General features: G+C 46.2%; 1 protein-coding gene across 1 annotated transcript in view; it reads left to right on the top strand.

The window, feature by feature from the left end:
- Nucleotides 1-15,705, top strand: part of LOC134354613 (latent-transforming growth factor beta-binding protein 4-like) — a 346,432-nt gene that overhangs the window by 237,545 nt on the left and 93,182 nt on the right. Inside the window, exons 13-16 of the mRNA XM_063063620.1 lie at nt 5,650-5,781; nt 7,585-7,710; nt 8,523-8,642; nt 13,596-13,721. Of these exons, the coding sequence (XP_062919690.1) occupies nt 5,650-5,781; nt 7,585-7,710; nt 8,523-8,642; nt 13,596-13,721 (504 nt within the window). The remainder of the gene's footprint in view (nt 1-5,649; nt 5,782-7,584; nt 7,711-8,522; nt 8,643-13,595; nt 13,722-15,705) is intronic.

A 15,705-nucleotide genomic window follows, 5' to 3' on the forward strand; every position in this document is an offset into this window, starting at 1 on the left:
ACTCCCTGAACTCCCTAAACAGAACCTCATCACTTGTCCTACCCATGTCATTGGTACCTACATGAACCATGATTTCTGGCTGTTCACCTTCCCACTTAAGAAGGCAGAGGACTCTATCAGAGATATCCCAGACCCTGGCACCTTGGAGGCTCCATACAATCTGGGAATCTCGTTCTCTCCCACAGAACCTTCTGTCCATTCCCCTAACCAACAAATCCTCTTTCATCACTGCGTGTGGTTAAGTCGACCCCTCCCCTACACCACAACAGTATCCAAACTGATATCCCTGTGGTTGAGGGGGATGGCCACAGGGGTACTCTGCACTGGCTCCTTAACCCCTTTCCCTTTCCTGACTGTCACCCAGTCTCCTGTGTCCTGCTCCTTGGGTGTAACTACCTCTCTGTATGTCCTATCTATCACCTCCTCAGCGTCACAGATGATCTGAAGCTCACCCAGTTCTAGCTTCAACTCGTTAACGCAGATTGTTAGAAGCTGCAGCTGGATGCATTTCTCATAGTTGTAGTCATTAGGGACACTGGAGGTCTCCCTGCCTTCCCACATCCTGCAAGAGGAGCGTTCAACTATCCTGCCTGGCATCTCTACTTCTGCTCAGCTAGGACTGAAGGGAAGGAGAAAAAAAATCTTGAGCATTTCTTTCTCTAACTGAAGTGTCTCCTTGCTGAAGCCTCAAGATCACCACACTGACTCTGTCCAGTCAGCTGGCAGCCACTGCGACAATGACTACTGTGCTTATCGCTGCCTTTCTTTAATTTGCTCTTGTTAATCAATCACAAATGCAGATTGGTTGCTATTCAAAGCTCTTTTTTGCTGTAGTGACCAGCTGCAGGCTTTTCTATTCAGGCATTAGACCTGAGTGAAAACACCTCCTTCCCATGTCCAGATCAGTCGCTGGTCAAAGCTCTTTTTTTTTAGCAACCTATTGAACATTGAAGGGTCTCAATAGAGTGGATGTGGAGAGAATGTTTCCTCTAGTGGGAGAGTCTAAGACTAGAGGACACAGCTTCAGAATAGAGGGACGTCCATTTAGAATGGAGATGCAGAGGAATTTTCTTAGCCAGAGAGTAGTGAATCTGTGGAATTCGCTGCCACAGGCGGCTTTGGAGGCCAAGTCATTGGGTATATTTCAGTCGGAGGTTGATAGATTCTTGATTAGTCAGGGCATGAAGGGATACAGGAAGAAGGCAGGAGACTGGGGCTGAGAGGGAAATGGATCAACCGTGATGAAACGGTGGAGCAGACTTGATGGCCTAATTCTGCTCCTATATGTTATGGTCTTAGGGTCTTAGCACAGGCTTTCTCCCGCTGGTAGCACCCTTTTGAGTTCACCTCTTACCCCTTTTTCTCCCAGCCAGCCCCACTTTTCATTTCATTGCCTCCCCCCCCATCCCCACAACAGACAACCGCTGTCCATGCATCAACACAGGGTGCTGATGTCCTTCACTTCAGCTGGAGCTCCGACCCTCCTTGCTCCATGACCCCCCCTACACCATCCTCCCCATCAGCAGAAGAGCCTTTGGAAGTATTTCACCGTACAGAGCCGTCCTGTAGGTGGAATTTGGCTGTGGAGCCCATACGTGAAACAGAAATTAACCTACTGCATGGCTTGATTTTTAACCCTTCGAGTTCTTCACAGACATTTATGGAGTAAGGCCATTTACTTTGGACTTGAAATTGTTTTTCTTTCTCTACAGATGCTCCTTGATCTTTTGGGTATTCCCAGAATTTCACTATTTCCAGTGTTGTATTGCAGATTTCCAAAAACTCTGGTGTTCTGCATCTAAGTTACAGCAATTCCTTTCTTTCTCCTCCTAACATGCAGCTCCTCCAGACTGAGCAGCTGTGATTTACAAGCATTCACTTTCTTTCTCAGCTGATACCAGTCCTCCTCTACCTCCTCCACAGCTTAAACCATGTTTGAATTCAGACAGTTATGGTGAAAAACTCGTCTACAGATGCTGCCTCACCTGCTCAGCATCAGTCACAGTTTTAGTTCATGGCCTGGCCCAGATCTTTCTCGAAATATCTATGTCTTATGGTCTTAAAGTCACAGTCACAGAAAAATACAACACAGAAACTGGCCATCTGGCCCACCTACTCCATGCCAAAACCATTTAAACTGCCTACTTCCAGTGACCTACACTGGGATCATATCCCTACCATCCATGCACCTATCCAAATTTCTCTTAAATGTTCAAATTGAGCTCACATACATCAGTTGCACTGGCAGCTCATTCCACACTCTCACCACCCTCTGAGTGAAGAAGTTTCCCCTCATGTTCCCCCTTAACTTTTCACCTTTCACCCTTAACGCTTGACATCTGGTTGTAGTCCCACCCAACCTCGGTGGAAAAAGCCTGCTTACATTTACACTACCTATACCCATCATAATAATTTTGTATACCTCCAACAAATCTCCCCTCCATCTTCTATGTTCTAAGGAATAAATACAGACCTTCTTTATAACTCAGGTTCTCCAGACCCGGCAAGATCCTTGTAAATTTTCTCTGTACTTTTTCCACATTATTTACATCTTTTCTTATGACAGGAGAATGGAACTGAGAGGGAAATGGATCAGCTGTGATGAAATGGCAGATCAGACTCAATGGGCTGAATGACCTAATTCTGCATATATGTCTTGAGGTCTTAAAATGTATATATGATCCCTGAAACATCAGAAAGTATTTATCTTTTACACTGCAAATTGAGAAGATTAACTGTTCTGTACTTTGAATATAACTGTTCTTTTTGAGCATCTGCAAATTTCTCTTTTACTGTAAGCTTTTTTTTATTCTCTGTCTGAATATCCTTTCCTCTCTATCAGCACTCCCTCATTTCTCATTGCTCTTTATGTTCCCATCTCCCTCCTTATAATTCACCTCCTGCTGTCAATCCCTTTCTCCTCGCTGTTTTAGTTTCTGTTTTCTCTCTCTATGCATTTCTGTTTTTCTCATTGTCTTCTTTTTAATCTCTCCCCTCTCCCTTACCCCTCCACCCCAAATCACTCCCCTCCCCTACCCCCCATTCTTCCTCTTTCCTCTACTCATCATCCCATCTCTCCTCTCCGCTTCTTTCCCCAATCATTACACTCTCCTCTTCACTCTCAAAAACCCTCTGTCCCCTATTCTCCGACTCTCCTCTCACCCTCTCCTCTCAACTTCTCCCCTCCCACTCCCCTTCCCCCTCCCCTTCCCCCTCCCCTTCTCCCTCCCCCACTCTCCCTCTCCCACTCTCTCCCTCCCCCACTCTCTCCCTCTCCCACTCTCCCTCCCCCACTCTCTCCCTCTCCCCACTCTCCCTCTCCCCACTCTCCCTCCCCCACTCTCTCCCTCCCCCACTCTCCCTCTCCCCACACTCTCCCTCTCCCCACTCTCTCCCTCCCCCACACTCTCCCTCTCCCCACTCTCCCTCCCCCACACTCTCCCTCTCTCCCTGCTCCACTCTCCCTCCCCACTCTCTCCCTCCCCCACTCTCCCTCTCCCCACTCTCCCTCTCCCCACTCTCTCCCTCCCCCACTCTCTCCCTCCCCAACTCTCTCCCTCCCCCACACTCTCCCTCCCCCACTCTCCCTCCTCACCCTCTCTCTCTCCCCACTCTCCCTCCCACACTCTCCCCCCAACCTCCCCCTCTCTCTCCCTCCCCACTCTCTTTCCACCTCCCCCAGTCTCTCCCTCTCCCCACTCTCCCTCCCCCACTCTCCCTCCCCACCCTCTCCCTCTCCCCACTCTCTCTCCCACACTCTCTCCCTCTCCCCACTCTCCCTCCCCTACTCTCTCCCTCCCCCACTCTCCCTCCCCTACTCTCTCCCTCCCCCTCTCTTTCTACCTCCCCCACTCTCCCCTCTTCTCTCCCCTCCCCTCCCACACTTTCTCCTCTCCCTCAACTGTCCTCCTCTCATCCTCTCCCCTTTTCTCCCACTCTCCCCTCCCTCTTCCCCACTTTTCCCTTCTCCCCTCCCCTTCTACCCCACTCTCCTCATCTCCTCTCCCATTGTCTTCACTACTTTCCCCCTTTCATCTCCACTCTCCTTCTCCCCCTCTCCCCATCTACCCCACTTTCCCCACCTCCCACCTTCTCCCCCTCCCCTCTCCCCATCTCCTCTCACCCCTTGTCCTCTCCCTCCACCACGCTTCCCTTCTCCGTCTCATCTCTTCTCCTCTCCCCTCTCCCTTACTCTTCCCATCTTCTCTCTCCTCCCCTATCCTTTCCCTCTCCCCCACTCTCCCCTTCTCCCTCTCCCCCATCCTCTCCCCCATCCTCTCCCTCTCCTCAATCTCCCCTTCCCCCTCTCCCCGACTCTCTCCTTCTCCCTCTCCTCAATCTCCCCTCCCCAATCTCCACTTCTCCCTCTCTTCCCCAATCTCCCCCATCCCTCTCCCCCACTCTCCCCCTCACCTCTTCCCCTCCCCTCTCCCCCACTCCTCCTCTCTTCTTCCCACCAACCCTCTCCTCTCCCCCTCCTCCCCACTTCTTCTCCTCTCCCTCTCTACGAAGATAGGTGGAGGGGTGGGTAGTGCTGAGGAAGCAATGCGATTGTAGCGGAACTTAGACAAATTGGAAGGATGGGCAAAAAAGTGGTAGATGGAATACAGTGTTGGAAAATGTATGATAATACATTTTGGTAAAAGGAACAATAGTGTGGACTATTATCTAAATGGGGAGAAGGTTCAAACATCAGAGATGCAGAGGGACTTGGGAGTCCTCGTGCAAGACTCCCAGAAGGTTAATTTACAGGTTGAATCTGTGGACAAGAAGTCAAATGCAATGTTGGCATTTATTTCAAGGGGAATAGAATATAAGAGCAACGAAATAAAACTGAGCCTTTAAAAGACACCAGTCAGGCTGCACTTGGAGTATTGTCAACAATTTTGGGCCCCACATCTCAGAAAGGATATGTTGTCATTAGGGTGTCCAGAGGAGGTTCACGAGGATGATTCTGGGAATGAAGAGGGGCGTTTGGCAGCTTTGGGCCTATACTCACTGGAATTTAGAAGAATGCGTAGGTATCTCATTGAAACCCACCAGATGTTGAAAGGGTTGGATTGGGTGGATGTGGAGAGGATGTTTCATATTGAGGGGGGTAGGTGTATCTAAAACTAGAGGGCACAACCACAAAATTGAGGACAGACCCTTTAGAACAGAGGTAAGGGGGATTTTTTTTTGCCTGAGAGTAGTGAATCTGTGGAATGCTCTGCCACAGACTGCGGAAGAGGCCAAGTCCATGCGTATACTCAAGGTGAAAGATGATCGTTCCCTGAGAAGGCAGGTGTATAGGGTTGAGTGGGATTCAGGATCTGCCACGATGGAATGGCGGATCAGACTCAATGGGTTGGATGGCCTAATTCTGTTCTGATGTCTTGTGATCTTATGGTCTCTCCCCCTCACTCCCAATCACTCTGCTCCACTTATACTCTTTCCCTCTCCCCAATTCTCCCTCTCTTTTCTCCCACTCTCCCCTCCTCTTTCCCCCACTCTTTCCTTTCTCCTCTTCCCCTCCTTCACTCCCCCTCTCCTCTTCTCTCCACTTCCCCTCTCGTCACCTTCTCTCTCCCCCACCCCATCTCCCCCTCTCAGTCTCTTCCCCTTTTGTACAATCTCACTAACTCTTGAGATCTCACTCTCCACCCATAGCTCCTCAGCTTCACATCTGCCTCCGAGTCCCGCAGGTGTGTGGTCCAGGACGCTGCATGATGCGACAGCAGGGGTACACGTGTGTGTGCAACACGGGCTTCCGGCTGAATGCTGAGCGATCGCGCTGTATCGGTGAGTAAGTGACTGCTGCGTGCAATGTTGCCGGGACTGTTTGGGGGTGAGAAGGACATTTATAGTTTCATGTGGTACATAGCTAGGGATCAGGCTCTCCAAAGTTCAAAGTAAACTTTATTGTCAAAGTACATATATATCACCATATACAACACTGAGATTTATTTTCCTGTGGGTATACACAGCAATTCTATGGAATAGTAACTGTAACAGGATCATTGAAAGATCAACCAGAGTGCAGAACAACAAACTGTGCAAATGCAAATATCAATAAATAGTAATAAATAATGAGAGCGTGAGATAATGAGATAAAGAGTCCTTAAAGTGAAATTATTGGTTGTGGGACCATTTCAATGATGGGGCAAGTGACTGGAATTTTCCCACTTTATTTAAGGTTTTGGAGTAGTAACTGTTTTTGAACCTAGTGGTACGAGTCCTGAGGCTCTTGTATCTTCTACTGATGGCAGCAGGGAGAAAAGAGCATGGCCTGGGTGGTGAGGGTCTCTGATGATGGATCCTGCTTTCCTACTCAGCGTTCCATGTAGATGTGCTCAATGGGTGGGAGAGCTTTGCCCGCGATGTACTGGGCTGAATCCACAACTAGTTCCCATTGCCTGCGTTTGACCCATAACCCTAAAAACCAAGGGTTCCCAATCTGTGGTCCACATATCCCTCAGGTCATGGTATGGGTCCATAGCTTAAAAAGGGCTGGAATTTTCTGCTCTGGACCTTGGCTATCCATGTACCTGTCCAAGTGATTTTAAAACAGTGGAAGTGTGGATGCCTCTACTACACTTTTGAGTCCTTACCCTTTTAAACCTACACTCTCTAGTATTAGACTGCCGTGCTCATGTAAAAAGACTGTTATTAGTTATCCTCCCACAAATGAAATCTATTAGTGTTTTTCTTTACCTTATCTGCAGTGATATCTTATATATTCTTCTAATTTCCTTATTAGTGTACTTCCAGGGAAGCTCAAGAGGGCTTTAATCCACTGTTTGCTCAATATAATGAGAAATAATCTCTCGATTCTAACAGCCTCCCTTTGAAATTCATCCACTGTGGCGAAGTGTCTGCCTGAGCGGATATACCGTGCAGTAGCATTGAGGACAAAGTAGGTTAAGTTGGGATCAGATTGACAGAGAGAAGAGAGGATGGGTGTGGGATCAATATCAAATTAAATCTAATCCAAGTTTAAATCAACCATAGATGAATACAGAGAAATGAAACAGTGTTCCTCTGGGGCCTAGATGCTGAACATACAATAAGAAAGATAATGAGCAAGCACAGAGTCACACAAAATAAAATATATTTAGCCCCAAATCCCTAAATGACATGTCCCGCAAATTGATGGTTCAGTTCTCAGCAGTCCAAAGATAACACACGCATGCAATTTCACTGATCAAAAACTAGAGGGCAGCCCCAACCAAGCGTAGGCGCCATGCTACACTGCCTCTGGTGTGTCCTTTCCCGGACTGCAGCAGCAGGCAAGCCCGCAGCTTGAGGCCCAGTCATCATTACCACTGAGGGCACACAGCTCCCTGTCCACCTGTCACTCCACCAAACACGGGATGTTACAGATTGCTGAGGGAGATGTTACTGAGTTGAGGTGAAGGGAATTCATGCCACCTAGTAGCTACTTTGGATTAACTACAATGTGGGTACCAAGAGATGAGCCACAATGACTAACTGCCTGAAGAGTAGTTTAGTGTTGGTTCATAACCAATGTCAGAGTGCAGTTGCAATCAGACTTGTGTCAGGTATCTAATGTTCCTGGATTGGAGAGTTTTGTGTTTTTCACAGACATGGATGAATGTGGACAAAGGCCTTCACCCTGCCCCAATGGTCGATGCGAGAATGTGGTTGGCAGTTACCGTTGTGTGTGCTCCAGAGGATTTGTGGCCAATTCTCAAGGCACAGATTGTATTGGTAATGTCAGCAGTTTCTTACACCTCGGCCTCTCTCGATGGGATGGGTGGGGATGGATTGAGGGTGGGATGGGGCATTCCATTTGAATGTTGAAACCCTTCGATTGAGTGGATGTGGAGAGGGTGTTTCCTATGGTAGGGGAGTCTACTGCCATAGGGCACAGCCTCAGAATAGAGGGACTTCCATTTAGGTCATAGATGAGGAGGCATTTCTTTAGACAGATGGTGGTAAATCTCTGGAATTTGTAGCCACAGGCAGCTGATTCTTGATTAGTCATGACACGAAGGGATATGGGAAGAAGGCAGGAGATTGGGGCTGAGAGGGAAAATGGATCAGCCATGATGAAATGGCTCCTTTATCTTATGGTCTTATGGTTTTAACTGAAACTCCAGGCAATTGTTGTCACTCGGGCCCAAACAGTAGGACCCAATATCTATCCACCATCTGATCCACAGGTGCATCTCCCTGACCCTATACAAATGGGGAAACAGGCATCATCCCCCCATGTTCCCAACTCTTCCCACATCCAGAGGACCACAAGGAAAGTGGAAGCAGACTCTGTGGAGGGATTTATGGAGTCTGTTAGGTGACAGGATGGACAAAGAGGTTTAACTTTAAATCGAAGACTGGGTGTAATGAGAGAATTAAATAATTAGAATGTGCCGGGAGCTGGGACAGAATTGTTGGAGTTAAGGAGGGAGGAGATGGTCACCGTGAAATTAAAGGTTAAAACCAAGAGCAGAGGTGAGGGAATTATCAGCCATCCCAGGACAGTGATCTCCTAACACTCCATGGATTCTGCCTTCTTTCAGATATTGATGAGTGCTTGAATGAGCTCACTTGTCCAAACTCTGAGTGTGTGAATTCCATTGGATCTTTCCACTGCCTCCCCTGCTCCACAGGATACCAGATCCGGGATGGAAAGTGTACAGGTAAAACTGTTAGTGTCTCTAAACTATAGTACCGAGAGCACTGTGTGCACAGGAGAGACAGCTCTTAGAATCATCAAACATACTCAGCAAATACAGAGAAAATCTCCCTGTAACTGTCACACCAAACACCTCCAAAACAGACAGTGCAAATTAGATATAGAGTGAATCTCCTTCTACAATATCCCATTAGACATTCCCACTGTAGAGACAATGTAGGCGAGACATAAAGGAAACCTCCTTGGTGTTGCTCACAAAACACACCCATGACAGGGATAGCACTGATTAGATGGAGAGGAAAGCTCCCTCTACACTCTGCCATCATTGGAGGGGCAAAATGAATTAGACATTAAATCTTTTTCCAATGGTTCAGAAGCTGGATTAATGATGAAATAAATCTCCCTTTGTCACATAATGTCACAGAGGGACAACATGAGTTGGATATAGAATACATCTTAATGTTCCATTGAACATCCCACAGCAGGAACAGTGTAGATTAGTTGCAGGGTAAATCTCCTTCTAAACTGTTTTGTCACACCCTCTATGGTAGTGATATTGTATAGTAAGTACAGAAAAAATCTTCCTCTATACTGTTTCGAAGTTCAAAGGTCAAAGTAAATTTTATTATCGAACAAAAAGTATGTCACCGTATACCACTCTGAGATTCATTTCCTTGTGGGCATGCTCAACAAACCAATATAGAATCAATGAAAGACTGCCCAACTACAGCATTTAACCAGAGTACAGGAGACAACAAACTGTGCAAATGCAAAAAGAAGAAATAAACAAACAATAAACATCCAGAACATGAGATGAAGAGTCCTTGATACTGACTCCATTGGTGCTGTAAACTTTTCAATGACAGGGCAAGTGAAGTTGAGTGAAGTTATCACCTCTGGTTTAAGAGCCTGATGGTTGAGGTGTAGTAACTGTTCCAGAACCTGGTGGAGTTCATCCTGTATCTTCTTCCTGCTGTCAGCAGTAAGAAGAGAGCATGTACTGGGTGACACCAGTTTGGTGTCATCTACAAACATACTAATCAGCTCACCTACAATCTCAACCAAATTGTTAATCTATATAATGAGCCACCATCAACCCAGCTCCAATCCCTGTTGTACATTGTTGGTCACAGGTCTCCTATCTGTAAACCAGCTCTCACACTCACCCTCTGCCTCCTACCTCCAAAACCATTTTGTTTCCAATTTTCTAACTCACCTTGTATTCTAAACTTCCTCCACAGCCTTATAAAAGGCTTTGCTATCATATAGGGCCTTATAAAAGGCCTTGCTAAAGTCTATGTAGACAACATCCACCACAGTCTCTAGTCAATCCTGTTCGTCAGTTTCTCATGAAAAATCTATTGAACTTCTGAAGTGTGATCTCCCATGAGCCATGCTGACTATCCCTAATCAGTCCTTACCTTTCCAAATGCAACTAGCTCTTAGCCCTCCGATTCCTTACAGTAACTTTCCCTCCAGTGAGTTCAGTGTTCACTGGCCCATGCTTCCTTGACTGGTGAGCGTAGACCTTCTTAAATACAGTCACAACGTCAGCAGTCTTCCAGTACCTCACCTGTGGCTAATGAAGATACAGAAAGCGCTACCACAACCCCAGTAATCTCCTTCCTTCGCTCTCAAACAGCCCTAAAATATATCTGGTCATGCCTGAGGGATTTATCTACCATTATGTGTTACAAGACCAACAGCTGGAGGGCGGCCCCCAATCAAGCAAGGATGCAACGCTACACCACCTCCAGTGTTACCTCTCCTGGACTGCAGAAGCGGTCAACCCTCGGCTTGAGGCCTGGTCCTCAACGCAACCAAGGCCATACATTCCCCTGCCGTCTCTCGTCCCTCCAAATTGTTCATGATGAGGATGTCTCCAAGTTCACGCAAAGGGTCACGAGCTTCATCCACAAGTGCATCGAGGACATTGTCAGGGTCTATGAAAACCAGAAACCCTGGATCAACAATTGCATGCGAGCTGCACTTACTGCACAGCACAGAGCTTACATTGCATGTGACCAACAGGAACTCAAGAAGTGCAGCTACGATCATCAAGGCGGCGAAATGACATTACAGGGACAAGATCCAGACACAACTCTCCACCGACAACACACACAGTTTATGGTAAGGTCTGCACATCATCACAGACTTCAAAGCTAAACACAGTGGTGTTTTCCAAGTTCACTACCTCTCTCTCAGTGAGCTAAATCTTCTTTACTCTCGGTTCGATGTTGCCATCACTGAGTCCCCAGGAGAACCACGAAACGACCTGCTCCTTGGTCATCTCTGAGGCTGAAGGACGCAGGTGTTTCCAATGAGTGGACAGTTGCAAGGCTGCAGGACCGGTCGGCATCCCAGGGCGGGTACTCGGGATGTGTGTGGCGCAACTGGCAGGTGTGTTTACAGACATTTTTAATTTCTCCCTCTCCCAGTGTAGAGTGCCCTCCTGCTTCAAAACATCCACCATTGTCCCTGTACCAAAAAATACCAAAGTAACATGTCTGAATGACTGGTGTCCTGTTGCACTAACCTCAATAATAACCAAATGCTATGAGAGGCTGGTCAAGTACTACATCTGTAGCATGCTGCCACCCACACTGGACCCCCTACGATTTGCCTACCGACACAACCGATCAACAGATGGCACAATAGCCACAGCTCTACATACCATCCTTACACATCTGGAGAAGAAGGATACTTCTGTGAGAATGCTGTTCTTGGACTACAGTTCAATATTCAACACAATAATTTCCTCCAGACTTGACAAGAAGCTCAGAGACCTCGGCCTTCACCCTGCCTTGTGCAGCTGGATCCTGGACTTCCTGTCAGATCGCCGGCAGGTGGTAAGAGTGGGCTCCCTCACCTCTGCCCCTCTGACCCTCAACACAGGTGCCCCTCAGGGCTGTGTCCTAAGACCCCTCCTTTACTCTCTATATACTTACGACTGTGTTGCCATCCACAGCTCCAATCTGCTGATTAAATTTGCTGAGGATACTACATTGATTGGCCTAATCTCAAATAATAACGAGGCAGCCAACAGTCATCACCCTGACACAGTGGTGTCAAGGAAACAACCTCTCCCTCAATGTCGCAAAAAACAAAGGATCTGGTTGTGGACTACAGAAGGAATAGAGACGGGAATAGAGATATTAACCTCAATGGATCTGGGGTTGAGAAGATGAACAGCTTTAAGTTCCTTGGCATATACAGCACCGAAGATCTCATGTGGTCTGTACGTACCAGCTGTGTGGTGAAAAAAGCACAGCAGTGCCTCTTTCACCTCAGACGGATGAAGAGGTTTAGTATGGGCCCCAAATCCTAAGAAATTTCTATAGGGGCACAACTGAGAGCATCCTGACTGGCTGCATCACTGCCTGGTATGGGAACTGTACCTCTCTTAATCACAGGACTCTGCAGAGAGTGGTGCGGACAGCCCAGCGCGTCTATAGATGTGAACTTCCCAATATTCAGGACGTTTACAAATACAGGTGTGTAAAATGGACCCGAAGGATCATTGGTGACCTAAACTATCCCAGCAACAATCTATTGCAGCTGCTACCATCCGGGAAACGGTACTGCAGCATAAAATCCAGGACCAACAGGCTCTAGAACAGCTTTGTCCACCAGGCCATCAGATTGATTAATTCACACTGATACAATTATATTTCTATGATATATTGATTGTCCTGTTGTACATACCATTTATTGCAAGTTATTATAAATTGCACATTGCACATTTAGACAGAGACAAAATGTAAAGATTTTTACTCCTCATGTATATGAAGGATGTAAGTAATAAAGTCAATTCAATTCAGTTCAAACAAGTGATATAACGAATTGCTGAGGGAGTTGTTACTGAGTTGAGATGAAGGGAATTCATGCCATCTAGTAGCTGCTTTGGAGTAACACAATGTGGGTACCATCTGATGAGCCATACTGATGATACAAAGATAGGTGGAGGTGCAGGTGGTGTAGAGGAAACAGAGAGTCTGCAGAGAGACTTAAATAGTTTAGGGAAATGGGCAAAGAGGTGGCAAATAAAATACAATGTTGGAAAGTGTATGGTGGAAGAAATAAATAGGCAGACTATTATTTAGATGGGGAGAGAATTCAAAATGCTGAGATGCAAAGGGACTTGGGAGAACTTGTGCAAGATACCCGAAAGGTTAACCTCCAGGTTGAGTTGGTAGTGAAGAAGGCAAATGAAATGTTGGCATTCATTTCTAGAAGTATAGAATATAAGAGCAGGAATGTGTAGTTGAGGCACTCGTGAGACCACACTTGGAGTATTGTGTGCAGGTTTAGGCTCTTTATTTTAGAAATGATATAATGACATTGGAGAGGGTTCAGAGAAGATTCCAGGAATAAAAGGGTTACTGTATAAGGAATGTGTGGCAGCTCTTGGGCTATATTCCCTGAAGTTCAGGAGAATGAGGGGTGATCTCACAGAAACATTCCAAATGTTAAAAAGCCTGAACAGACTAGATATGGCAAAATTATTTCCCATGGTAGGGGAGTCTAGGATAAGAGGACACAATTTCAGGATTGAAGGATACCCTTTGAAAACAGAGGTGCGGAGAAATTACTTTAGTCAGAAGGTGGTAAATCCATGGACTTTGTTGCTACAATCGGCTGTGGAGACCAAGTCATTGGGTGCATTTAAGGCAGAGATAGATAGGTTCTTGATTAGCCAGGACGACAAAGGGTATGGGAAGAAGGCAGGGAAGTGGGGATGACTGAAAGAATTGGAACAGCCCATGATTGAATGGCGGAGCAGAATTGGTGGGCTGAATGGCCTCCTGTATTTTATGGTCTAATGTCCAACTGCCTGAAGAGTGGTTTAGTGTTGATTCATAACCAATGTCAGAGTGCAGATGCAATCAGACTTGGGTGAGGTATCTAATATTCCCAGGATTATGGGATTATGTGTTGTGTTTTGTTTTTTCCACAGACATGGATGAATGTGGACAAAGGCCTTCACCCTGCCCCAATGGTCGATGTGAGAATGTGGTTGGCAGTTACCGTTGTGTGTGCTCCAGAGGATTTGTGGCCAATTCTCAAGGCACAGATTGTATTGGTAATGTTGGCTGCGTCTTACGCCTCGGCCTCTCTCGATGGAATGGGTAGGGATGGACTGAGGGTGGGATGGGGAATCCATTTGAATGTTGAAGGCTTCTGTAGAGTGGATGTGGAGAGGATGTTTCCTATGATCATCATCATCATCTGATGCCGTGCCCAGTTTGAGCTTTGACTGCCATGGCCCACACACTCCTGTTTCGGGTCAAGTGGATCAATTCACTGGTATTCACTTCCAATTCTCTGGCTGCTATCTCCATCATAATTTGTCTTTGTCTTCCTCTTGCTTTCTTTCCTTCAATCTTTCCCATAATTACTGTGCATTCCAACTCCTCTTTCCTAATCACAAGTCCAGTGAAGTTACGTTGCATTTTCATGATCTCATACATTATTTCTCTTTTTGTGTTTACTCTGTTCATGAAATCCTTGTTAGATATTCATTTCATCCATGATATTCTTTGCACCCTCCTCAAAAACCACATCTCTGCTGCTATAATTCGTTTCCTCATGTTACTAGATATTGTCCAACATTCTGAGCCATATAACATAACTGGATAAATGTAACATTTCAGTACTCTGAGGCGGGTTGTCATGCCTAGTTTAGTATTGGTCAGTATACACTTCATTCTTGTAAAGATGTCTTTTGCCATCCCTATTCTTCTTTTGATGTCCAAGTCGCACCTGACGTCTGATGTCACCCAACTTCCTAAGAAGCAAAAGTTCTGTATTATGGTAGTGGAGTCTAAAGTCAGAGGGCACAGCCTCAGAACAGAGGGATATCCACTTAGAATGGAGATGAAGAGGAATTCTGTAATCCAGAGAATGGTAAATCTGTGGAATACGTTGTCACAAGCAGCTGAGGAGGCCAAATCATTGGATATATTTAAGGCAGATCTTTCGCTTTGTAATCAGTCAGGGCATGAAGGGATATGGATCGAAGGTAGGAGATTGGGTCTGAGAGGAAAAAATGGATCAGCCATTATAAAACTACAAGGGAATCAATGAAAACCACCCAACTAGGGTGTTCAACCAGTGTGCAGTAGACAACAAACTGCAAATACAAAAAGAAGAAATAATAATAATAGATAAGCACTAAATATTGAAAACATGAGATGAAGTGTGCTAGAAAGTGAGTCCATTGCCTTCAGGAACATTTCAATGACAGGGCTAGTGAAGTTGAGTGAAGTTATCACCTCTGGTTTAAGAGCCTGATGGTTAAGGGGTAGTAACTGTTCCTGAACCTGGTTGTGTAAGTCCTGAGGCTCCTGTACCACCTTCCTGATGACAGTAGTAAGAAGAGAGCATGCACTGGGTGGCACCAGTTTGGTGTCATCTACAAACGTACTAATCAGCTCACCTACAATCTCAACCAAATTGTTAATTTATATAATGAGCCACCATCAACCCAGCTCCAATCGTTGTACATTGTTGGTCACGGGTCTCCAATCTGCAAACCAACCCTCACCCTCAAGCTCTGCCTGTTACGACAAAACCCCATTTGAATCCAATTTTCTAACGCGTCTTGTATTCTAACCTTCTTCACCAGCCTACAGACAGGACCTCGTAAAAGGCCTTGCTAAAGTCTATGTAGACAACATCCACCACACTGCTCAAGTACAACATGTTGGTCACTTCCTCATGAAAATCTATCAGACTTCTGAAGCATGATCTCCCATTAACCATGCTGACTATCCATGATCGGTCCTTGCCTTTCCAAATGCAGCTAGCCCTCAGAATCCCTTACAGAAACTTATCCTCCAGTGGGTTCAGTGTTCACTGGCCTGTGCTTCCTTGACTGGTCCATGTAGCCCTTTTTAAATACAGTCCCGACATCAGCAATCTTCCAGTAACTCACCTGTGGCAAATGAAGATACAGAATTCACTACCATGACCCCAGCAGTTTTCTTCCTTCCCTACCAAAATAACCTAGAATACACCTGGTCATGCCCTAGGGATTAATCCACTATTATCTGCTTCAAAACCAC

The sequence above is a fragment of the Mobula hypostoma genome, chromosome 12, assembly GCF_963921235.1.
Source record: "Mobula hypostoma chromosome 12, sMobHyp1.1, whole genome shotgun sequence".
Classification (NCBI taxonomy): Eukaryota; Metazoa; Chordata; class Chondrichthyes; order Myliobatiformes; family Myliobatidae; genus Mobula; species Mobula hypostoma.